This window comes from Lipotes vexillifer, unplaced genomic scaffold, assembly GCF_000442215.2.
Source record: "Lipotes vexillifer unplaced genomic scaffold, Lipotes_vexillifer_v1.1 scaffold821, whole genome shotgun sequence".
Lineage (NCBI taxonomy): Eukaryota > Metazoa > Chordata > Mammalia > Artiodactyla > Lipotidae > Lipotes > Lipotes vexillifer.
In genome coordinates this window covers 179,536-206,616 of record NW_006799328.1, presented here as the reverse complement: position 1 = coordinate 206,616, position 27,081 = coordinate 179,536, and the positions used below count along the sequence as shown (strand labels likewise).

At 38.0% G+C, this 27,081-nt stretch overlaps 1 protein-coding gene across 1 annotated transcript; it reads right to left on the bottom strand.

Annotated features, from left to right (window-relative positions):
* Positions 1–1,598: 1,598 nt before the first annotated feature.
* On the bottom strand, positions 1,599–27,081 carry DARS2 (aspartyl-tRNA synthetase 2, mitochondrial). The gene is made up of 17 exons (XM_007471603.1): positions 26,733–27,081; positions 25,992–26,091; positions 24,798–24,864; positions 22,555–22,656; positions 22,063–22,158; positions 20,549–20,672; positions 19,912–19,958; positions 19,169–19,275; positions 18,300–18,369; positions 17,229–17,408; positions 15,419–15,526; positions 13,806–13,868; positions 8,611–8,763; positions 6,052–6,270; positions 5,738–5,848; positions 3,479–3,554; positions 1,599–2,027 (listed from the first exon to the last, which is right to left on the bottom strand). The coding sequence occupies exons 1-17, from the start codon at positions 26,851–26,853 to the stop codon at positions 1,813–1,815; spliced, it is 1,959 nt and encodes a 652-aa protein (XP_007471665.1). The 5' UTR covers positions 26,854–27,081; the 3' UTR covers positions 1,599–1,812.

Below are 27,081 nucleotides of genomic sequence, written 5' to 3'. Positions count from 1 at the left end.
AGGGCCTAGGTTCAATCCCTGGTCAGGGAACTAAGATCCCGCAAGCTGCGCGGTGTGGCCAAAAAAAAAAAAATTAGTGTCATTTCCCTGGATTTCAGAATAAGCTTTTTTTTTTCCTGACAGGCAGGACTGAAGAAAAGCTGAGTGATGCCCAAAGTGACTAGATCTCTGTGATGCCAACACGAGATTGTATGACATCTGGGGACTTGGGGCCTTTGGTGTCTGTAGCCCAAAAAATATTCTCTGGATTTTGGGTATCTTCTGTAACTCTCATTTCCAGGATAGAAAGACAATATTTTGGTCAGAATTAGGTTCTAAACAGTGAATAGTAAATTTATTATATTTAGAAACTAGGTAATGCAGATGTGGGGTAAATGAATGTAAAGTTGCATTTTCTTACCTAATAAAGGGCATCTCTAGAAATTCCCTCCACTGAGAAAGGGTAGGCAGAGTTGGATGCCTTTCTCACCATAAGAACTCTGCCAGCAAGAATTTTCTGGCTCCAGAGTACATCCACAAATGGGGAGAGACTGGGTTAAAGGACAAACTTTAGGGAAAAGCTCCACCTAATGGCATCAGTGAAGGTCTCACTCTTCACAGCCTATTGAGCATCACAAATTAGATCTGGAAGCAAAGCTGATTTTATTTTCAAACAGAAAGATTGTAGTATCGAACTGCTTACAGCACTGAGAAAAATAGGCTGGAATATAAGACTGATATTTGGTGTTTATAAATTGTAAATCAAAAGAATGTCAAGGCAAAAGTGAAGATAAAGTAGAAAAGAACAATGTCATTAATCAAGGCCTTATTCCCATTTTATAATTACTAATTAATTATAAGCCTTTATTTGTGTCAACAGAACGTATAAGAAAATCACAATGAGTTTCAGTGTTCACTTTTCTACATTTGAGGTTGGTTTAAGGTCAATTAATATTTTCAATTACTTATAATTGAGGGAAAGTGTTATTCAGGGATTAATGATTATTTTAAAAAACAGAATTTTAAGCAGAATACTGATTAATGAAATTACTGTTTTCTTTTTACCACAGATGTCAGTTTTGTTTAACCTTAAACTATAAAATACATAGATATATCTGTATACTGTTTACAGATGGATAATATCATCATCTTGCATTTAAGTAATGCTTTAAAATTTTTCAAAGCATTTTTACTCACACTATCTTCCACATATATTATCTCCTAGGATTCTGGCAAGAAGAGGCCAGTGAGGGAGCCAGGGCAAGTACTGTTTACATTTCACACATGCAGGAAGGGACGCTAAGAGAGGTTTATACAACTTGCAAGGTAAAGCACTGATTAAGATTTTGTGACTTTTATTTCAGTGATTTTTTACTTTATATCATGTTGCTTCTCCCTATATTATGTTGATAGCTGAAATGTCATTATCCAGCTTACTTTATAGGATTCTCTTGATGAGGCTGGTTGAACTGACCCCTCCCATCAACGGACCAGTCTAAAGGGGCAAGAATCTTCCCACATTTCACATATGGTTTGATTACCTCTGTCCTAAGAGAACGATCTACTATCTGGGTATGAAAAACATGATTAGAAAACACTATGCCATTATGTTACTCTGTCAAAGAGCCATGTTTCACACCTCTCCAAGTAAAAAGAAACTTCAAAAAAGTCCCAAATAAAATAATCCTAATAATGCACCTTTTATCTGTTTCTTCATTGAGGTGAAGAATGTTGCCTGGATTCCTTTCATTTAAAAACTTGAAGTCAGATCTGTGGCTGAACTCCAGATCTGATTTTAACCTTGGGGAAGCAAAGAGGACAAAACTCAAAAGCTCAACTTTCTGGATGGCATGGATGATTCAATGAACTCTTTTCTGTTTCTGAGTCTGTTGGCCAGGAGACCTGGATATGATAGGGCTTCAGTTCCTCAGGCGGGATAGAATCTGGGGCATTGCTCATAAGGTCATGCCCCTGGAAAGATTTGGGGAAGGCTATGACATCTCTGATGCTTGGCGCTCCAGTGACAAGGCACATCAGTCTGTCTAATCCTGTGAAATACAAAGTTAATAGATGAGAATGTAACCTAAGGTTGGGGGTGACTTAATTTTTCTATAAAGGTTGTAGAAAACTTTTAAGTAAGAACCTTTAATAAGTTGCAGCTAAGCATAGTTCCCTGCCTTTTTAGAGAACTTCTGTTTGTATGAGAGGTTTCTTTTATCTCATTCCAGAAAAGTGCTCAGGACTAATATTCACACGCTACTGGGATTAATAGTCACAGCAATTAATGAGTCCTGAGCAAGGGCTTACTGAAGGTTGAACAAAATTAGGTGCTGTGCAGGGGACTCCAAAAACACAGAAGGAAGTCTCCATTGTTGAGAGCCTACAATCTAGGTAAGCTACCTAGAACTTTTCACACTCTTCCTTGTTTGATAAAACAAGCAGTGTGAGCAACCAAGGCCATCAGAAAGGCACTGGCCACTCAAAAAAATTATTGGCGTATAGTTACTTTACAATGTTGTGTTAGTTTCTGCTGTATAGAAAAGTGAATCAGTTACATGTATACATATATCCCCTCTTTTTTAGATTTCCTTCCCATTTAGGTCACCACAGAGCATTGAGTAGAGTTCCCTGTGCTATACAGTAGGTTCTTATTAGTTATCTATTTTATACATAGTAGTGTATATATGTCAATCCCAGTCTCCCAATTCATCCCACCCTCCCCTTCCCCGCTTGGTATCCATACGTTTGTTCTCTACGTCTGTGTCTCTATTTCTGCCTTGCAAATAAGTTCATCTGTATCGTTTTTTCTAGTTTCCACATAAGAACCTACTGTACAGCACAGGGAACTCTACTCAATGCTCTTGTGGTAATCTAAATAGAAAGGAAATCCAAAAAAGAGGAGATATATACATAGCTGATTCACTTTGCTGTATAGCAGAAACAAACACAACATTGTAAAGCAACTATACTCCAATAAAAGTTAATTAAAAAAAAAAGGCACTGGCATATTCCTACTTTCGCACAAGCTGAATACTATGGAGCAGTACTTTTCACACTCTTATGAGTTTGTGAGCCTCCAGGGATTTGAGCAATATTGACTTAAGACTCTGTAGTTTCATTCTATTAAAAAATCTTTCAAATGCAAATGATCAGTTAAGTTTTATCTTTATAAATGGTTAAATATATTTTTAAAGTATATCATCAGGGAATTCCCTGGTGGTCCAGTGGTTAGGACTTGGTGCTTTCACTGCTGAGGGCCCGGGTTCAATCCCTGGTTGGGGAACTAAGATCCTACAAGCCACATGGTGCAGCCAAAAAAAAAAAGTCATCAAAATGAAAAACACCAAATTAAATTCTTTAGAACCCTTGGGCTCACCCCCTACCCTCTTTACTCCTCCACTCCCCCTAACCCCACCCTCTTTCCCATAAGCTGAGCATCCAAATTTGACACTTAGAGCTACAGAATTAAATTTAGCTTGTAAAAGGACAGATTGTTTACCTATGGCAATTCCTCCATGAGGGGGCGCCCCATAATCTAAAGCCTGGAGCAGATGGGAGAGCAATTTCACGTCTTCCTGCAGTTCAAAAGATAATTGAATTTAAATACACACTGAGGGTCCACTAGGTGCCACACAATACAATTAGTTGCTAAAGGGAAAATAAAAGTTGAGTTAAAAAAGTTCCTTAAGAGGTTTACAGTTTAGCAAGAGAATATGACAAATCACCGATACTACAACATGCAGGGAAATGCCTGGGGCTCAGTAAATGCAGCTATTATTATGCTGGTAATGCAGACAGGGTAAGACCAATTAAGGACTTGGAGATGTGGCCTCAGAAAGGTAGGATGAAAGAAGGAACTGGATCTGTCAGGATCTGTCAGAGGGACCAAGAGGAGAGAACGTTATTAGAAGGGCAACAGTGCAGATGCTGCCAGAAGGTAGGATGGCTTGTGGGCCAACAACAGACCGCTGGATTTGGTGACCGTGCAAGTTACTTTTGTGAGGCAATGCCTGTAGAAATGTTGAAAATGTGTCTGAAATGGTTCCCTAACCAGTCTACAGATCACAATCAAGTGGCAAGCTTTTAAGAAACAAATGCCCAAGCCTCACGTCTAGAGCTTTATTTAATTGGTCTGGTAAGGAGAAGTGAGTATATTTTTGTTTGTTTGTTTTTAATGCTTTCCAGGTGATTCTGTTCTAATGTGCAGAAGGGCTGAGAAACACTGGTGGGTAGGGAAGAAGTGGAAGCAATGTATTCTCACTGACATTTTGAGAAGCTTGAAAGGAATGAAAAAATAGGCTGGGAAACATTAGGGGCTTTGGCTTAAGAGGAGAAAAGTTAAGGGAGTTTGCAATGTTTTTAAAGCTAAAAGGGGAGTTTGGTGTAGAGTTCTCCAATCCTATTCTTAGAAATAAAGTTTCTGGGACTTACCTGGTGACGCAGTGGTTAAGAATCCGCCTGCCAATGCAGGGGACACGGGTTTGAGCCCTGGTCCGGGAAGATCCCACATGCCGCGGAGCAACTAAGCCCGTGTGCCACAACTACTGAGCCCGTGAGCCACAACTACTGAAGCCTGTGTGCCTAGAGTCATGCCTCGCAACAAGAGAAGCCACGGCAATGAGAAGCCCGTGCACAGCAATGAAGACCCAATGCAGCCAAAAATAAATACATAAAATAAATAAATTTATAAAAAAAAAAAAAGAAAGTTCCTCTATCCCACCTCACCCCTGTTAGCTAATCCCACAAAATGATCTTTTAGGATCAGACTCTTGGACATTTGCCTTCCTAAAATCTATCCTAGCCTCCTAAAGAGTCATCAACAAACTGCAGATTCTTAGGCTTGCATCTGTAGAGACTCTTCTTTTGAAAATTCTGATTAATCCACTCTCTGTCATTAAAATTTACCCCCACCTCAAATACTAAGTGACATAAAATCCTTTCAAACCTTTCTCTCTTTCTCTAGCATTATCAACATTTTCAGTCATTTCAGACTGCATCCTTTTTTGAGCAGTGCAGTGGTTAGGAGTTTAGGAGCTTGGGTTCAAGAACCAACCTTCCTGGATTCGAATCCTGGCTCTGCTTCTGTGCTGTGTGACTTTGGGCAAATTAATTCATCTGCCTCAGTTTCTTATCTTTAAAATGAGTAGAATAAAGGCCTTAATTTAAAAAGTAACTGTGAGGGACTTCCCTGGTGGCGCAGTGGTTAAGAATCCACCTGCCAATGCAGGGGACATGGGTTTGAGCCCTGGTCTGGGAAGATCCCACATGCCATGGAGCAACTAAGCCCGTGTGCCACAACTACTGAGCCTGTGTCTAGAGCTCGCAAACCACAACTACTGAGCCTGTGCTCTAGAGCCCACGAGCCAAAACTACTGAAGCCCATGTGCCTAGAGCCTGTGCTCTGCAACAAGAGAAGCCACCGCAATGAGAACTCCGTGCACCACAGCGAAAAGTAGCCCCTGCTCACCACAACTAGAGGAAGCCCACGTGCAGCAATGAAGACCCAATGCAGCCAAAAAAAAAAAAAAAAAAAGTAACTGTGAGGATTAAATGTGTCCATGTGTATAAGGTACCTAGTGCCTGGCATGTAGTAGTCACTAAAAAATACATATTATTATTTATTTTTCAAAGTCTAACACTAAAGGTAGAGAAATAAGCTGATACTATTCTATATCTAGTGAATCCTCCATTCATAACAAATTTTAACAAAACAAATATTACAGTATTTTACAAAGGCCAACTTAGAAGATGATGTTACCTTTAGTACTGTTGCCAGGATGTAATGCTGTAGCTCTGCATCATGAATTCGGATAGAACCACCTCCTATCTCACTGCCGTTTAAAACCAAGTCATAGTGTTGGCTACGGACCTAGAAGATTCAAAGAGCCTTTATGTTAGAGAAAATCTCTGGTTTTCTGTTCTGTACGTTGAAGACCCTGTAGCTACTTAGAGACAATGGCTTAAACCCAGCAATTTCTTCTGGGGCTTCCAGAACTGGGTCAGACTATGAAACCTGAAGTTCTTTGCCTTGTTTCCATATTTCCTTTTAATTTGGAAGTATAGATATGTTACCTTTTGGGGCTCAGTGTAAAGATGGTGGATGTCACTGGGGTGGGGAGCAGTAAATGGGTGATGGGCTGTCTCCAGCTCTTTGGGATTTTCCTCCTTGGGAAAGAAGAGGGGGAAATCCACAACCCAAAGGAAAGAGAACAAAGCTGGGTCACGAAGCACCACTCCTCTTGCTTCTAGAAGATCAGCACACTCTAGTCGTAATTTTCCCAACAAAGAGCACTGCAAACAGAAGATACAAACGTTGAGCTAACTGCTGTGACAGAGTAGGCAGAAAATGACACAACATGGATTCTAAAGCCAGGCCTTTCTCTGAGAAAGGATTAGCCAATTTACAGATGAGATGCTCTTAGCCTCTCAGGAGAGAAAGATCTGAGGAGGATCTGACTGCGACATGGTTGAGAATCATCAGACTCAGCTGACTTGGTGAGTATCTGCCAACACAGTGACTGAGAACACAGGTATCAGAGCTTGATTAACCTGGGTCTGTATCTCACTTTGGCTACTGACTAACTTCTCTGCACCTTTTTCCATAGTAAAATGGAGATAGAAATATCTACTCCAAAGACTGTTGTGAAGATCAAGTCAGATAAGCTCTGTAATACGAACCAGCTATTATGATTATTATTTCCTTACTGTTCCTGAAGGGTTGTGGTGAGGAACTGATGAGAGCCTGGAACACACTTAATGTTCAATAATGTTGGCTGTTATTAGACAGACAGTATGGATTAGAGGTTACATTAAGAAGGTGACTTCTGGACCTGGACTTTGTGGGTTAGAAACCTGGCTCCTCTCCTCTACCTCCTAGCTGTGTGAGTGTGAACAAATTCTCAACCTCTGTGCCTCAGTTTTCTTATCTTTTAAAATGGTAACAGTATCAATACTTCTCTCAATAGGGTTGGCATGAGGATTAAGTTAGTTAATATACACCAAGTACTTGAAAGAGTTGTGGGCAAACAGAGAGTGCTAACTGTGATAAGTGCTAATGATGACAGGCAGGGCATCCCTGAGAAAGGGCAATTAGAACAGGAGACATGCCTGCAGACATGCACAGGGTGTCACTCTGTAGCCTATTCTATCTGACACGTAGATATCCACAAAGGGCACCTTCACTGTGACATATTCAGAATGCTAATGTTATTCCTCGTAAATCTGCTTTCTAGTATTCTCTCAAGGAAGTCCCAATAGGAATTGGAGTGATGCCTTTCTGGGAAGAGAACAGGAGCAGTTTTAGTTCATGCCAGGGGAAAGTTTAATAGCCAAATGAATTTGCAGCAGGATTTTTAATACAAAATCCCAAATTCTTTTTTAAGAAATGCATTGACAATAAAATTTGTAATTAACTGGTACATCCCCCAGCAAATTTAACAGTACTGGCTCATGGCTGGTATTAAAAACTAATGTTGATAAATGAATTAATTAAAAAAAAAAGACTGTAGGGAATTCCCTGGTAGTCCAGTGGTTAGGACTCCATGCTTCACTTCCGAGGGCCCAGGTTCAATCCCTGGTCGGGGAACTAAAATCCCACAAGCTGCGTGGCGTGGCCAAAAAAAAAAAGAGAAGGGTGTAATATCAAGAAAAGTTGTAATTACATAGCTTTCCTCACTCTACTATTGCAGGGAAAGGTAAGGACAGTGGATTATATTTAGCTTTGTAGCCAAACTCTGAAACTTTTCCTTTGGAAGATATAATGATAAATAGGCACAGTGCAAATATAAATTAGAAGAATGAACTTGATAAAGTACTAATCAGACACTATAAGGATATCATATTATACTATAGTGTAAGGATGAATTTTTATTTATTTATTTATTTTTGGCTGCGCCCCATGGCTTGCCGGATCTTAGTTCCCCAACCAGGAACTGAACCCGGGCCCCGGCAGTGAAAGTGCCGAGTCCTAACCACTGGACTGCCAGGGAATTCCCAAGGATGAATTTTTATCATGTTTGATCTTTACAGTATATTTTCAATATTCATGTTTGAGTTTTATACCACACTTTGTATATTTTATAATGATCTCTAAAGTTAAATCCATTGTTCCATACGTCTCCTGAAGAATGGTGATTTAGCCAGTGCATGGCAGCCTGCACCACCTCCCAGCTGCTGCTCCTGAGGAAAAAGGGTACTGCCTCAACCAAGTAGGGCCAGGGGTGTCTGCCAGCCCAGCAGCCCTCCAGCAGTCTGACCTGTCCCTCCACATTTTCAGGAATGCAATATGTACAAAAGTTTGGGACAACCAACTTTTCTTAATCTGTAAAACTTCAAAAATTAAAATATTTTTTCACAGTTGTACAACGTATACCAATAGCTCTCTACCTAAGTGGCTTTCCTAGAGCCAGATCTAATCGCTGTGAGCAATGCCAATGTAGGCTGTTAGCTGATGAAAAAAACTCGTTTTTATACAGTGCATTTTATTACAGTGCCAAAAGATATAAAAACTCATGCAGAGCAGCTCCAATTTATGAAATTAACAGTCAATTTCAAATATGTACTATACACACAGAAGAAGAGAGGCACCATTCAGCATCAACAGCACAGATGCCAGGAGGTAATGTTGCTTACTGCTTTCTTATGCTCTCCGGCAGTTAGCAGGACCACATCCTCCTCTTGGGTCTCCAACAGTCTGATTAGTCCCAATCCTTGCTCCTCCATTATGAATTTAGCAACTGGAGAATTCCAGTTGTTATTGGTTTTCAAAAATATAGGTAAGACTTCCTGTGACAAAGAAAAAGACTTATACATTTTTCAAAAAGCAGGGTTGATTTATTTTTCCTGGAGTACCAAGATTTCTGGTTTCCAAAAGAAAATGAACCTACATGAGATTATCTCTATTCCCTCTCTGAAGCCCTTCAAAACGATACTAAAGGAATCTAAAAATTAATCTCACCAAAATGAAAAAAAAAAAAAAAAAAGGAATGAAGGGTGAGAAGGGATATCAGAGCGAAGAGATTTCTGAAAATTTTTGGCAGGTTGCAGGCTAGTGGAATAGGAATGACCAAAGAAGCAAGATGCAGGAAGCTCTGGCCTAGAGAACAATGGAGCAGCTTCAGCACAGGAAGGAACTGATCTTACCTTGCAAAATCCTAGAGGTGCAGGGCTCTTAAGAAGAGCCCTGGGGTGATAACCAACTGTCTTGTTGCTCACCCAAAACTAAACCTAACCATTTACAAAACCTAACGATTTACAAAACCATTTACAAAACCTAACCATTTCTAAACCTAACCATTTACAAAAGCCCCTTTAAACAGCTTTTTAAATGGCTCATATTCTTAAATATGTACAATTAACAATCACATCACTATACACTGAAGAAGCTACAGCATTAAAAAAAAAAAGAAAAAAAGACCCAGATAAACAGAAAAAAAAAAATGACCCTAGAGAAAAGAGATAATTTAGGGACCAAAAAACTTGAATCCTCAAAGATATTAAAAAAGGTATTTTATCAGTAAGACCAGAATAAAATGCAATGAAAAGAAGCAAGAAAGAGCTAGTGGGAAATAAAAATATGATTGCTTTAAAAAAAAAAAAAAAAAAACAAGAGTTGAAGAAATCTCCCAGAAAGAATAAAAAAGACAAATTTTCCACAGATGAAAGACATGAGCCTTCATATTCAAAGGGCCCTTCAAGTGTGCAACACACTGAATGAAAAATGACTCAAAGTTATATAGACTGTGAAATTTCAGAGCATCGGGAATCAGGAGGCTGAAAGCTTCCAAAGGGAAAAAAAAATTAGGTTTACTATAAAAGAATAAATTCATACAAACATGACTTCTTATCAGTAACAGTAGGTATAAAAAAATAAAGCAATGCCTCCAATGAGCTAAGGCTCACTGTCACATGCAGCTCTTTAAATTTAAAGTAAAATGAAATAAAATAAAAAATTCAGTTCCTCAGGTATATATTTGCCACATATCAAGCATTCAATAGCCACACTGGCTGGTGGCTACCATAGTGGACAATGCAGATATGAAACAGTTCCATCATTGCAGAAGGTCTACTGGACAGCACTGTTCTAAAGGGATATGACTACCAATTCAGAATTTTATACCAAGCCAAATTATTAATCAAGTTTGAGGTTTTGAACACAAAGACATTTTTAGACATATAAGGATTCAGAAAGTTTCTCTTTCACATGCTGTCTTAGGAAGTTACTTGAGGATATAATCCAGCACTAGTAAGAAAGAGGAAGATCTGGGATCCAGGAAAAGAGTAGCTTCAACTCAGAAGAGGAATGAAGAAAATGTCCAGAAAGACAGCTGTGAAGAGGCACAGAGTAACTAGGTAAGGCCTGTGTATGTGAGCCTTACCTCTCATTGCAGGAGGTACGATGCAAGGTTTAAAATGGATAAGTAGGGGCTTCCCTGGTGGCACAGTGGTTAAGAATCTGCCTGCTCATGTAGGGGACACGGGTTTGAGCGCTGGTCCAGGAAGATCCCACATGCCTCAGAGCAACTAAGCCCGTGCACCACAACTACTGAGCCTGTGCTCTAGAGCCCGCAAGCCACAACTACTGAACCCATGAGCTACAACTACTGAGGCCCGCGGGCCTAGAGCCTATGCTCCACAACAAGAGAAGCCACTGCAATGAGAAGCCCGCTTACCACAAGGAAGAGTAGCCCCCACTTGCCGCAACTAGAGAAAGCCTGTGTGAAGCAACAAAGACCCAACACAGCCAAAAATTAAAAAAAAAAAAGGCATTCTAATAAAAACAGAGGTACTCTGGTATGGGACTGGAATAGGGTGAGCTACAGTAAACACTTATTGTATTGAACTATTAATCCTTCTTTACTATTTGTTTTTTTTTTTTAAACCATGTACATGCAGCATATTGCTAAAAATAAACATTAAAAACAATTCAAGCCAAATCAAGTTAAAACATATTAATACATTTTAAAAATATAAAAATTCAGGAAATTAGGAAAGTAAAAAAGAAAAGAGGAGAAGAAAGAGAAGAAGAAGAAAATGTAGTAATAGTCCCATCAACTAAAGGCTGCCAAAGTTAACTCTCAGGCTTATTTCGTGTTCCTGTGGTTCCTAAATACAGGTTTCAAACACTAGTAAAATAAAAACAAAACTGGGAGATATAGGGTTGACAATTTTGAATTTTGTCAAAGGCATAAAATGAACCCCAAATATCTACTATTACCATCATTTCATAAAAGAAAACACATTTCTATAGCAAAAAATGAGAAGTATAATCCTTTAAATTCATTTAACTTAATGAAAACCTTTTTATACCCCTGGCTTTTCTTATTTTGCCTTGACCCATTTTGGAAACCATTATCCTTATATTTTCTTGAAAAATCCCTTTGAACTTGATGTATGAGACTTGTGATGTGTGGTAGTAGAGGTGGGTAGTCCATTTTCTTTTTTATTCCTCTCTTTTTTTAAAAAAATTGAAGTATAGTTGATTTACAATATTGTGTTAGTTTCAGGTGTACAGCAAAGTGATTCGGTTATTCATATATATTTATTTTTTTATTCTTTTCTGTTATAGGTTATTACAAGATACTGACTATAGTTCCCTGGGCTATACAGTACATCACTGTTGCTTATCTAGTTTATACATGGTAGTGTGCATTTGTTAATGCCAAACTCCTAATTTATCCCTCCCCCACTTCCCCTTTGGTAACCATGTTTGTTTTCTATGTCTGTGAGTCTGTTTTTTGGTAAATAAGTTCATTTGTATTTATTAGATTCCACATATAAGTGATATATTTGTCTTTCTCTGACTTACTTCACTTAGTGTGATAATCTCTAGCTCCACCCATGTTGCTGCAAATGGCATTATTTTGTTGTTCTTTTATGGCTGAGTAATATTCCATTGTGTGTGTACACACACACCCCCCACATCTTTATCCATTCATCTGTTGATGGATACTTAGGTTGCTTCCATATCTTGGTTATTGTAAATAGTGCTGCTATGAACACTGGGGTGCATGTATCTTTTCAAACTAGAGGTTTGCTCTTTTCTGGATATATGCCAGGAGTGTGATTGCTGGATCATATGGTAACTTTATTTTTAGTTTTTTAAGGAACCTCCATACTGTTCTCCATAGTGGCTGCATCAATTTACATTCCCACCAACAGTGTAGGAGGGTTTCCTTTTCTCCACACCCTCTCCAGCATTTATTATTTGTAGACTTTTTTTTTTCTTTGCGGTACGCGGGCTTCTCACTGTTGTGGCCTCTCCCGTTGCGGAGCACAGGCTCCGGACGTGCAGGTTCAGCGGCCATGGCTCACGGGTCTAGCCGCTCCGTGGCCTGTGGGATCTTCCCGGACTGGGGCACGAACCCGTGTCCCCTGCATCGGCAGGTGGACTCTCAACCACTGTGCCACCAGGGAAGCCCTCATTTGTAGACTTTTTGATGATGGCATTGTAGTTTTGGTTTGCGTCTGTCTAATAATTAACGATGTTGAACATCTTTTCATGTGCCTATTGGCCATCTGTGTGTCTTCCTTGGAGAAATCTCTATTTAGGTCTTCTGCCCATTTTTTGACTGTGTTGTTTGGTTTTTTGATATTGAGTTGTATGAGCTGTTTGTAATTTTGGAAATAAAGCCCTTGTTGGTCACATCATTTGCAAATATTTTCTCCCAGTCTGTAGGTTGTCTTGTCTTGTTTATGGTTTCCTTTGCTGTGCAAAAGCTTATAAGTTTGGTTAGGCCCCATTTTTTTCTTTTTGCTTCTATTTCTTTTGCCTTGCGAGACTGATCTAACAAAGTATGACTATGATTTATGTCAGAGAACGTTTTGCCTATGTTCTCTTCTAGGAGTTATATGGTGTCATGTCTTATATTTTAAATCTTTAAGCCATTTTGAGTTTATTTTTGTGTATGGTGTGAGGGTGTGTTCTAACTTCATTGATTTACATGTGGCTGTCCAGCTTTCCCAACACCACTTGCTGAAGAGACTGTTTGAGTAATCCATTTTCAATCCACAAATACAGTGTTTATACCTGGTTATGATCAGTGAATATATAGTTCTGTATTCTCCTTTTCCTACAAATCATTAAAACCTGAACATTTTTCCTACATTATAAACTTTTAGTTAAGAGGCAAAATTTTTAAAAGGAACTTTAACATTTATTCCTTTAATTCTACCTTAATTTATTTAATCACACCCATATGGTTTCATTTTATTCCTGTAAATGATACTGTGCATAAGTGTCCTCATATCTAAGATCCTTTCTTTAAAGTATAGAAAATTATTGACTCAAAGGATCATATTTTAAAGTATGACTATTTTTAAAGTTAGTGATTCCAAAATGGCTGAGGTAATTTATACTTCCAGTGACAGTGTAAGAATGCCCATTTCCTGCTCCTCCTTCGTATTTTAGTGCTACTGTTCACAAAGCCAAGAACACAAAGTGTATCTGTCAAAGGAAAGGTATATTCATAATTCTAAAAAGGGTATGGGAAGAACAATGAATACTGGCTTTCTTTCATACCTGCCATGCTTTCATTTAAACCTTGGGCACATGGGGCTCTATTTAATTTTCCCAACTGCATTAAAGTACCACTGTTTATTTTAAAAGGCTATGGTTGAACTTTCACATTCTGATTAATGGTGAATTCAACTAAGTTGAAGTTTTGGAGTTATACCCAGGGGTAAGATTAACTTTAAAAATAAAAAGAAGAAAAGTAGAATGATCTGAAATAACAAGCCCCTCAAAACTAATGATAGCATAAGAGCTCAAGCAATTAACAGTTAAAAATATAGAATCCCTAAAAGAAAGGAAAAAACCTGCTCCTTACCTGATTAAAATGGTCAGCTGCAAATTTTCTAATGGACTCAATGTCTTTCCTTTTTAAGTATTTCTGATGAAAGAAAGAGTGAACTCATCAGTATGACACTTAGCTTCACAAACATGTTTATGAAATGAAATGGGAAACAAGTATATTTTGTGTTTTTCCATCACAATAATAAGATTCAATAAAGATTTAATTTCTGTTGTCAAATGACAAAATTTTTTTTTTTTTTTTTGCGGTATGCAGGCCTCTCACTGTTGTGGCCTCTCCCGTTGCGGAGCACAGGCTCCGGATGCACAGGCTCAGCGGCCATGGCTCACGGGTCTAGCTGCTCCACGGCATGTGGGGTCTTCCCGGACCGGGGCACGAACCCGTGTCCCCTGCATCGGCAAGCGGACTCTCAACCACTGCGCCACCAGTGAAGCCCTCAAATGACAGAATTTTAAGGCTTGTTACAGGGTGTATTTTTTTCTAATTATGCAGGTCTTATTGGAAATAGCTGTGAATGTATTCCACAGAAGACTGTGTATCTATAGTATGTTCAAAATGAATCTTTGCAACTGAATTGTGAAGGATCAATAAAATCAATAAGAGGATTCAGAATTTGATTATTTCAAGTCTCTTAAAATTCTTTATATCTTACTTTTCTAAATTATCTCAATGTGTTTCTAAGTGAGACATTATGGCTATCATCATCACTAATATTCATGGAGTCCTTAATTAGGTATGGGAGATATAAAAAGGTGAAAACATGGTTCATGACCCTGCAGTCCTTATAATCTACTTGGGAAAGAATTGGACATACTCCAGTTGGGGTAAATAATAATAACAAGCAATATATGTTATACCGAGCTTACCCAAACACATTCAATATGTCTGGACTAGAATACAGACACCAAATTACTTTCCACTGAACATATGAAGTGAAAAAAAAAGTAATGAGACTGAATTCTTATCCCCATTTTAAATATACTAATATGCTTATGTATCCAACTGAATAGCCTTTCAAAACAGTAATCTTATTCAAAATACTTTTAGAACTCTTCTTAAATTATTTTCAAAGCAGATTTACTAACTACAGAAAATAGACATGCCCCATTACTTAAGAGTCCATGCTTATCCAACCCAACCCAACCATTCTTTCTCTCTCCTACCCTCATTTCCCTTCCTTTTGCTTTTCATAGCTCCACCTCATTTCTCTTTCCATTATTAATGCAGTAGACCCCAGAGCATCAGAAGACCAAGAACCAACACGCAAGGGCTATGCTGGAGCTGATATGGGGCTGGGAGCTGTTGGACAAACTGAGGCTGGAGACAGAATAGGAATACTATTTTATACTCATCACTGGTGGAAATAAGCCCAAATGAAGTACAGGATAACTTTACAGCATTATTTAAAAGGAAAAATAAAAGCTCTAGATCTTGAAAATGTAAACTCATATTCATATAGTTTTATCATTTTCTACTTACAGTTTTAGAGACACTATTAGAATTTATATGAAAAATGCATTTTTATTTAAAGAGAATTTTTCTTTCTAAAGTTTAAATGTACCAATGTTGAACATATTTACTTCCCAAATATACATTTTAAAGAAAATATAGAATTGTGCTCCACTTACTTCTCCTTCAGGGATACATATGGCTTTGATGGTTCCTTGGGGTTTACTAAGCGCATCTTGAAGAAATCCAACCTCTGTGTTTCTGAACATATCACTGATATCTACAATCTGGAAAATGGATAACAGGAAAAGGTAATTAAACGTGAAGTAATGTTTATCTCAAAACCTTTTTTATTTTTTATATTTATTTTATTTTTTCAAAACCTATTTAAAAATAATTTATTTATTTATTTATTTTTGGCTGCATTTGGCTCTTTGTCGCTGCACGTGGGCCTTCTCTAGTTGCGGCGAGCAGGGGCTACTCTTCATTGTGGTGCAGGGGTTCCAATTGCGGTGGCTTCTCTTATGGCTCGCGGGCTCTAGAGCGCTGGCTCAATAGTTGTGGCTCATGGGCTCTTGAGTGCAGGCTCAGTAACTGTGGTGCACAGGCTTAGTTGCTCTGCGGCATGTGGGATCTTCCCAGACCAGGGATTGAACCTGTGTCCCCTGCATTGGCAGGTGGATTCCCAACCACCGTGCCACCAGGGAAGTCCCTCAAAACCTTTTTACAAACAATATTTTAAAGAGGAAAGTAGGGGGCTTCCCTGGTGGTGCAGTGGTTGCGAGTCCGCCTGCCGATGCAGGGGACACGGGTTCGTGCCCCGGTCCGGGAGGATCCCACATGCCGCGGAGCGGCTGGGCCCGTGAGCCATGGCCGCTGGGCCTGCGCGTCCGGAGCCTGTGCTCCTTAACGGGAGAGGCCACAACAGTGAGAGGCCCATGAGAGGCCCGCGTAAGCAAAAAAAAAAAAAAAAAAAAAAAAAGAGGAAAGTAGATCTTGTTAATGTTTATAGAGCGCATTCACAGAGTGTTTACCATGGGCTGGGCACCATGACAAGTGTTAATGTACTAATTATTCATTAGTAATAATTCATTTCATCTGCACAACAAGAGTATGAGGTAGGCCCTCTTATTATCCCCATTTAATAGATGAGAAAACCAAGGCACAGAGAAAGAAATGACTTGCCCAAGATAACACAGCTAGTAAGTGGCAGAGCCAGAATTTAACTTAAGTAGTCTGACTTAAGAACCACCATTTCATATTACAAAAGAAGAAACAAGGAGTAGTCAAGCTGGCTGCTGTAAATAGGCAGTTAGAACTTTTTTGTGTGCTGTTTTTTTCATTCTGAGAATTGAGCACTGCCTATTCGTGGACCAAGCAGAACTCAGTTTCTAAGGAATCTGCACTGAGAATTGAGATATAGAAATGTCACCAGCATTACAGTGATGAAGGGCTGTTGCTGTCTAAGAGCAAATAATAAGAGGCCTGCTAAGGAAAACTGCTCTGTGTAAGTTCTACTGTACCCTTAGTTAAATATGTGTAGATCTTAACAATGTGAATAAACGTTTCCATATGTTTGAGCTCTTTATAGACCAGGGAAAAAGAATAAATAACTCTTAATCATTTGCCTTCCAAGTGCCATTTTAGCTTAAGAAAAATTCAAGAGGAAAGAACAGGTTTTTTTTTTTTTCCTTTCAAGTTACCATTTGTATCCATGTAACTAATAACTTGTTAGTAATAAAAACATTATAGCAAGAACCTTGCTCTTGGAAATGAATCTTGGAACACAGTAGATAGAGAAAAGGTACTGTAATGCTAACATGCTATTATTCTCTCCTGCTGTAGCTGGGTAACAACAAAAGTAACAAGCTAAGGTAACAACAAAAAATATGATATAACAGTGTGTGTAACTGGTTGTAAACATCAAAGTAGTTCAAAAGACTATAGGGCTATTCGGGGGCAGAGTCTTGGAAACGTGAAGAAAAGTACCTTCATCCCAAAGCGAGTGTCAGGTTTATCAGTTCCATAGCTGGCCAACGCCTCAGCAAAAGTCATAGAAGGAAAAGGAACCACCACAGGATCTTTGTCACTGGGCCATGAATACTGGAGCAAACCCTCAATTAGACTCTGGATGCCAGTCTGTTCTACAAAGGACATCTCTATGTCAATCTGAAACCAAAGCAACATACGGAAACTAATTTGAAGAGCCACAATATTAGTATATACATACATATTTATATATTTTTCTTGTTTTAAATTACCATTGGATTCTGTTCTTAATACATGGGGAAGCAGGTTAAATATTACTGTACATCTAATGCTTTACATACATCAAACTTTTAGTTCCTACAACTATCTCATGGCTTAAGGCTCAGAGAGGCTAAGTGACTTGCCTGATTATGTACGGTTACATTACATTTGATCTTAGGTCTGTCCAACTCCAAATCTTATGGTTTTTGTGCTGATTACTGATTTCTGTGCCATACTAATTAATATGATATCATACAGAAACTAAATCATAATAGCTTTGATGACGCTGACCAGATAAATAGGTTAAATATTAACATACAGAATTGTCTGTTTTAGTGCACAAGAGATTTTTTTTTTTTGCGGTACGCGGGCCTCTCACTGCTGTGGCCTCTCCCGTTGCGGAGCACAGGCTCCAGACGCGCAGGCTCAGCGGCCATGGCTCACGGGCCCAGCCGCTCCGCGGCATGTGGGATCTTCCCGGACCGGGGCACAAACCCGTGTCCCCTGCATCAGCAGGCAGACTTTCAACCACTGCGCCACCAGGGAAGCCCACAAGAGATTTTTTTAAAGAACTTTTTCATATCATGACCATTAAAACACTGTAGGAATCTGTCATTCCTTAGTTTATGACCATATTCTTTATAAGTGGATCAAAAATTAAATAACTAATGCCTCAACTGCAGGTTAGTTTAATTAAATATCTGATAGATAAAATGTAATGAGAAGTATATATAATTTCTATCCTGGTTTTGACATTCTTGGCTGTAGCAAGGCTGAATCAGTAAGAGATGAGTGAATATAACTTAGTACCTGAGTAAATTCGGGCTGTCTGTCTGGTCTTGATCCTTCATCTCGATAACATCGGGCAACCTGAAAATATCTACAATTGGAAAATAGTGTTAATTGAGTCAGGATTCTAGAAACACACACACACTTTCCCCCAAAAGTTCCTGGCAATGCAGGGTACAAAATAATAATGATACTAAAAGGGCATAAGAAATTTTAAAATTCTTTATGATGCTCTAATCTAATCAGATACATAGTTGACCCATGAGAAGCTAACTGCTCAATATATTGTCTTACAAACATACAGTGGCACCTTTGGATATTCATATATTAGACTGACATGCAAGGCAGTCCATACTTCTTTATACACACTCTTTTCCTTCAGCCAAATTGAAATACTCACTGCTCCATGAATACACTTGAGCTTTCCTGTGCTATGCCATTCCAACTCTCATCTTTATCTGCTGAAATGCAGCTCTGTCCCAGAAGGCCTCGTTCCCAAAGTTTTTAATATTTCCCAAAACAATATAATTTCAAACCTCTTAATACAACTAATTTGCAACGCTCAACCTACTTATTTTTGGTTTACATCACAGTTGATTTTAATATCCTATTTTGTCTTACTAGATTCATTAGCTCCTTGAGAGCAAAACCTATTCTTTTTTGTTTTTAACCCCCTACCCCATCTACTAGCATAGAGCTTTGTACACGATGGTCACCCAATAAACCTTTACATAATGACTACACATTTTTAGGGTATTTTACAAGTATTTTCCAAACTCTCATACATTTTCAAACCTTCTTTTAAGAGATTAGACAATTTTGTGTTTCCTTTTCCCCTTTCTTCCCCCTCTTTTCCTTTTCTGACCAGTACTATCATAAAGAAAGCTCACCTGTCTAAACCACCAACCATCAGAAGCTGCTTAAACTGCTGAGGACTCTGAGGGAGAGAATAAAACTTTCCAGGTTCCCTGGATGGTATTACAAACTCTTTTGCACCCTTTGAATGAGAGAGAGGGAGAGCAGAGATATTATTAAAAAGCAAATTCAAGAACTGGTAGAAGTCACTACTTCAGTTCATCAATGAAATCAACTAAAGAGCAAAGTTCCCACAATGACAGATCATTTCTTGCTCATCCCTTAGTCCCCAGAAGGCTTGCACATAGTAGGCTTTAAATATTTGTATATAGCAAGTATTAAATGTATGCTTGTTGAAATGAATGCCCAATTCTGTTACTAGCTAAAAAGGATTTTGTGCGTCAATTCCTATTCAAGTAATTCCAAACTGCTTTTCTAAATTTAAACTATAATTTTATAAGTCCATAGACTATATAAATATCAGTGTTTGAAAATGTCAGTTCTTAATGAACAATGGATTTATTTTTAATGAACCAATTCATTATTGATTTGTAGCTATAAACCTCAATGGAAAGAAAATGATGTAGGATTAAAGGATTCTGACTAAAAGTACTGACCCATATAATTTGCTCAACTCTTAAAATTCCTAGTTAGTGTGAACATCCCAAGGCAGTAAAATAAATAAAAGAAATAGAACTAAGGGAATATAAAAGCAAAGTGGCCCAGTTTCATAACTAACAGGACATTATTAGTAGGCTGATTTAAGGAATATACATACCCCTGGAGTCCTTTTAAATAATGTTGGTGTTTCTATATCCACAAACCCTAAAAAGAGAGAAATATCAGAATTTAATAGATGGGAATTTACCAAATATGATGTCTACAATACAGTCCAACAAATCTGAGGCTACCCTTTAATTAGGAATTTTGACTGAAATAAGCTACGAAGCATATTGATTCTGGTTTCTACAAACCCAAGAGGGAAGCTGAAGATTTTCATAAAATCCTATTCTGTTCATAAAGTTGATAATTTTGTAATGAAATAATTCTGTTTGATAGATTCTGTGTACTGAACTGTTATGGTTTTCCTTGTGTTCTGCTAGTGTAGCAAAAATAACACAAATATAGTAGAAAAAAACCCAGGACTGACTGAAGAGTCTAGTTTCATTCACATAACATTTTTGAGCTCCCAACAAATGATGTACAAGCATGATAAAGAATTAAGAAAACTTACAGATAACAACCAAAGGGCTGGTCCACCTTCAACAGTGATGGTAAATACTTAGACAACATTAACAGGCACTATCACCTTTAAAAGGCTGTATTTATGACCCAGTAGGGAAATAAATTATGTTTTATGTTACTAAATTATGTTCTAGGATAAAACACATGGAAATTACTGTTTCTTCCCTTACCATGTAGATTACAGAGATATTCCCGCATTTTCATGACCATCTGGGACCTCAGTCGCAGGTTATACTGCATTTGGACACCACGCAAATCTAAGTAGCGATACTGCAAACGAAGAGCCTCTGTTTTCTAAACAAATTTAAAGATTTTTATGTTTAAATATTTTTCAAATATTAAAAAGATATTAACTTTAGATACAGATTGTGAATTTTTAAGAACTTCAGCTCTATCTTTAGCTTCCACCATTTGTGCACACACACCACCATCCTTAATTCCTATGACTTCTAGGCTTGTTATTAGCATAGATTTTACATTTTTCAGTGAACCACACTTCACTGACTGAAATTTGCCTACCTTACTAAACATTTATTCATTCCTTTTTTTTCGCCCTTTTTCTTTTTGACCACGTGGCTTGCAGGGTCTCAGTTCCCCGACCAGGGATTAAACCCGGGCCATGGCCATGAAAGCCTGGAATCCTAACCACTAGACCACCAGGGAACTCCCTACCCATTCATTTTTAAGCCTGGAGTTTAATCCTGAAAAAAAAAAAGTAACGATTTCAAAGATCATTAGAAAATATATACCAGGGCCAAAAACAGCCATGACTTTATGACCTGGATGGGACGACAAGTTTAAGAAATGCAAGCGGACAGCAGACGACTCTCTACAGCTGTACTAGTAGGAACATAGTGATAAGGTCTGCTTATTTTCAAGGCTGGAACTCTCTGCATCCCTCCTGTGCTGACAACCTTTTCCCCTGGAATAGTTTATTTCTTTGATACTACAAATAGAAATAGAATAACTACCTGTCATTTCTCTTTCTAAAAGCTTAGAGCTGGTGGAAAACTGCATATTTCCTTTTTTTCCCCACAACAAGGTCAACTCTGTAATTATACTGCTTTTTCTAATTAAAATATTAAGTACTGGGAACTCAATTGTAAGACTAAGTGGCCATGCAATTTAAAAAATCCTTTATAGATTAGTTTATAAATTAGGTATATATAAGTCTACAACTGTAGACAGTTGCGATAAAGCTGAAAATTAGCTGGGCTTACATATCCAGTGCTGTCTAGCTTCCTCAAAGAACATCCTAAATTACAGTAATCATATTTATATGCCTTATAAACATTTTATCGCTGTTAGAGGCTTAAACTTAATATATGCAGGATCTCCTACGCCATGTGGCCATTTCTAAGGTAAACATAAATTTCCTCTCAAAATGTAAAACCACAACAACAAAAAAAAATGGAACAAAATAACACCTAAGTCTTAAAGACAACCTTGTTTCCAGCTGTCTGAAAAAACATTCTAGGTGTTCAGGAGCTGCAACAGCTTAAAGAACTGTTGATATTTAAGAACAGTTCACCAGGAAATTGTAAAACTAGCAGAATAATTCATGATATAGCTATAACATGCTTAATTTTGTAGAAGTTAAACTTTTTCTTTAAAAAATCTGAAAACACTTTACTGGTTATCAACATTTTCTAGATACTCTAGTTTATTAGTAACAGGATGGCACCTTCACAAAGTCCTTAATTTCAAAGGGCAGCTTCTTGCAGGAATTCAGAAGTTTAGCTGTTTTAACTTTGATTTCAATCTCACCTGTTGGCATTTTCTTAAAGAGAGAAAGAGAGAAAAGACCTATTTTAAAAATCACTCATCAGGACATGTACACAATGAATATTTATAAAACACAAGCATTTATTTACATATGTAAAACACGGGGTGCTTATAGTGTATAGTCTAAAACATAAATGTCTGTATACGACTTTGACATTCTTATGTATATCTGTGGTTGATGAGCTCATTACCAAATGTTTTAACATGCATATTTACATAGGTGTTTATGTTTGCAGTGAAGATTTTAAAATCTGTAGGTTCATTTGTAGAACCTGCAGAGCTTTGGTGCTGGATGGATATCTGATACTCAGTTGCTGTTGCCTGAATGTGTTGACAGACAGTGCACATGTACACAGGTAAAATTTAAATGGACAGTTTCTAAATTACTAACTGGATTCTCTTGTCCTGGAGGTCGAGAAATTACTGTCCCAGACACTTGCACCACAGATTCCATGGGGGCTTCACATAAAATCTTCTTCACAGAAGCAGCCGACTATAGAATAAGAGGGGAAAATAGTTCCAACAAATAAATGAACTTAAAGGACTCTGCAGCAACTGTAGATTATGGCTTAGAAAAATGTTAACACTCATAGCTTAATTGCAATAAATACTGGGGCTTCTCTTAATGACTTTATTAAAGACTTTGGTAAACTGCATCCCCATTTTGACTCCGTATAATATAGCAAGTAAAACTATTAGTTAAGAATTAAAAATTTTTTTCCTTAAAGGAAAATAAGGAGAAGAATGATTAATGCAAACAATTCCCACATAATTTAAGGCAACTGTCTCCAGGGTTAGCCTTAGGGGCAGTTAAATCCAAGAGCAATAATGGAGTCCAAAGTGAAGGAGTTCTCCTGGGTTAGCTATGCTCATCTCTGCATCCTGATCCCTAAAAGATAACCCATGGCTCTTTACTTACTTCAAACATTAAAAGCAGAGTAAATCTTATTTTTCTCAGGTGTACAAACATTTGTAAATATTACCAAAATAGAAACCAACGATGTTCAGCAACATGATGAGAGTTCTTTATTTTATCTGAATTTAATGGTAATTATTTTTTGAGCAGGTAGTACCTTCACATGGCTCAAATTCAAAGGGTATAAACAGATCTACAGTGAAAAGTCTCTCTCCAGCTCCTTAATTCCCCTCTCCAGAGATACCCAATGTTATGTGTCCTTCCAGGGACAGTTCATAACATACACACATACACATGCCCTTTTTAGTATAGATAGTACCACTCTACATGCTCTTCTGTATCCTGTTTTTATATCTAACAATATACCTTGGATTTTTTTCCCATATTAGTACATAATAAGCTTCTTCAGTCTTTTCCATAGCTGTAAGGATGTACATTATTTTTTACACCAGTCTCTTATTGGGGAACATCTAGATTGTTCTTTCTTTTTAAAAAAATTTATTTATTTATTTATTTTTGGCTGTGTTGGGTCTTTGTTGCTGCATGCGGGCTTTCTCTAGTTGCGGCGAGCAGGGGCTACTCTTCGCTGCAATGCGCGGGCTTCTCATTGCAGTGGCTTCTCTTATTGTGGAGTACAGGCTCTAGGCACGCAGGCTTCAGTAGTTGCAGCATGCGGACTCAGTAGTTGTGGCTCACAGGCTCTAGAGCACAGGCTCAGTAGTTGTGGCACACGGGCTTAGTTGCTCCGCGGCATGTGGGATCTTCCCGGACCAGGGATCGAACCCGTGTCCCCTGCATTGGCAGGCGGATTCTCAACCACTGCACCACCGGGGAAGCCCTAGATGGTTCTTTCGAGTAAAAATATTTCAGCAGTGAATAACCTTGTATTTGTGTCATTTAGCATCTATGTAAGTCTACATGTAAGATAGCTTTAAGATCATTGACTACAAGTGGAATGAATGGTTCAAAGGATATATGCATTTATAATTTTGATATTGCCAAACTGCCATCCATAGAGCTAGTGCCAAGTTATACTCCCTCCAGGAATGTATGAGCACTTGTTTCCCCAAACACAGTGTGTTGTCAATCCAGTGCATAAAAAATAACAATTCTGTGTAGCTTTAATTCATATTTCTCTGCTTATGAGTGAAGTTGGGCATATTTTCATATGTCTACAGACATATAGAAAAATAGCCATTTATATATTTTTTCTATAAATTTTATGTTCATATTCTGCACTGGTTTTTTTTTTTAATTTTAATTGATTTGTAGTAGCCTTTTAGATATTAGAGAAATTAGCCCTTTGTCTGTGACATGAATTGCACATATTTTTTCGCAGTTTGTCATTTGTCTTAATGTGGCTTATGGTAGTTCTAATTTTCATTAACAATAAACTGCTTTTTTTTTTTTTTCGCGATTCGCGGGCCTCTCACTGTTGTGGCCTCTCCCGTTGCGGAGCACAGGCTCCGGATGCGCAGGCTCAGCAGCCATGGCTCACGGGCCCAGCCGCTCCGCGGCATGTGGTATCTTCCCGGATCAGGGCACGAACCCGTGTCCCCTGCATCGGCAGGCGGACTCTCAACCACTGCGCCACCAGGGAAGCCCATAACAATAAACTTCTTAATTTGAAATCTCAAACATACTTATCCAACATGCTTCATTTATTCTAACCACAGCATCAAAGAGGCTTGGAGATAACAGGAGGAAACTTCTATTACCTCATCCTGAGGAATGATAACTTGAACAAGCCCATGGAAATCTCTTAGGACCAGGAAGATGTTTTGCCTGATTAATGAAGAAAGTGAACATATTAGGATAAAATCTTTGAGACCAAAATTTATGCAGGCAAAACAAATAAAAAACCCATGCAATTTCACATGTTGCTTTTTTATAATAATATGCATTCATAGTTATATTTGTGTAATTATCTTGTAGCTTATTAATGAAAAACTTTTTCGTTTACAATTTCAACTTTTAGTAGCTATATGTACAGCTTACTAATGCTATCCAGATGGCTTATTAATGAAAAGGCAGATTTTAAAACTTAAAAAATTTTATTGGCTTAAGTCTTTATAAGAAATTTGAATTAAAATTGGAAACTTTCCATATATTAACATCCAAAGGTAATATTTTAGCATATTAGAGACATCTGATTGGTCATTTTTTAAAATATGGCAATATAAAATCTTTTATTTTCCTAAAAATAAGATGTAATCTAAAATTTTCTAAAAGAGGTCCAGTACTAACTTAATGCCTCTATAAGCCATCAAAAGGTCCCCCAAATCCCAATATTTTAGCATTCAACCAACATTTCTCATACAGTTCTTAGTACCAAGAAGAGGTACAGAAAGCCTCCTCAGATTTTCCTTCAGGAGATAAAAGTCACCAAATGTATGGGTCAAATATCCACCCATTTGGGACATATTCTTTAGGAAAATCAGTCAATCTATGTATTTTGGATCTCTTCATTGTGAATTAATGTTCCATTCAGGTATGTTCTGGAATATAGAGATGAACAACAACAATAATATGTCCTCTAACATTAAGGAATCATTGTTCATGTTTTTAGACTTTTTCTCTACCTAAATTTAGCAAAAACTATGTTTTATGCTATGGAAGCTTACCAGCTTACCCAATTACTGGTCCCAGGAACTCTTCAATCTTAGTAAACCTAGGGACATTTCTGTCCCTTGGTGGATCACACTTATTATACCCTTCAACAGATGTTACTGGTACTTACTGAGAGTGACACTATTTGAGTCTTTCAAAACAAAAAAACTGAAAATTCAATGACTTCTGAGACTCCTACAGGAGTTGCAAAGCTTTTATTCTTCTGACTGGTTAAAAATTAATAGCAGTTTAAAATTGCCTTAGGAAAACCACCATCATGCATACCACCTGCCTCTATCTACCTTCGGTACTGAATCCATCCACACAAGGTGACTTCTTGGCCTAAGTGAGAAGAACGCAACTCTCCACACGTGTTGGTCCGGGCAACAAAGCTACTGAGTTCTTAAAGAAACGAAAAAAAGTAAGATTAAAAATATATCATTTGCACATTGTTTGAGAATAGACTCTCAAATCATACCATCTTTTTTCATGTCAATGGATGAAATTTATAAAGTTGAAGAATGTAATCAATCACTTAAATTTACCTGCAAATGTGTCAAAAGCCATGTGAATAACTGTCTTAATGTAAATTTTTGCCTGTGTTAAGAATATAAATATTTTTGATCACCCAGCATCTGCATTAACCTAAAACGCACTGTTCTTAATAGTGCACATTTCTTCCCCAAATGAAATAGGATCTTGGGAATTTCATAAATTTGATGGTGCAGTAACTGGTTGTAGTATGAATCTAGAGTGAAATAGTCACTTGTACATTTGAAAACTCTCAAGTATGAAAGAATTTTTTAGGCTTCTTATTCACAGCATGAGCTTAATTAATAGCCTATTCATGTGGTTACTTTTCTGCTCTTTTTAAATTCCAGGGAGAAAACTACATTATAAGAAATGAAGAGGGTGAATGATGTACTTCTACACATAAAGCTATCCAGTCGAGACTAGGGGAAAAATGGAATAAGCACTCTTGCTGCAGAGAAAGGGAGGAAAGGCTGGGCTGTTCAGAGGACAAACCTCTTCACTACATTCACCTGGAATTCTCCTCTGTGAACTCAGTACCAGACTTCGGGAGAAAGAACCCCCGATCAGCTGTGTGGTCCTTCTAGTGGGTCTGGATAAACTCCTGTACAGCCGACTTAACCAACAGAACATGTTAGAGCCGCAGGATGGCGAGACGCTCAGGAATCTCACGCTGCAGGTGTTGGATGGCGGTCAAAAGTCAGTTTTGGAAATACACACAAATCCCTTAAAATGTTAGGAGTTCCCACTCTCTTATATTTAAGCCCTTGTCCGCTGAACATTCAAGAGCTCGTGTCGGCAAACTAGATAAATCTGCAGTCTTTGGGGCCTTTGGGGAAGTTGGGTAGGGGAAGGACCTTT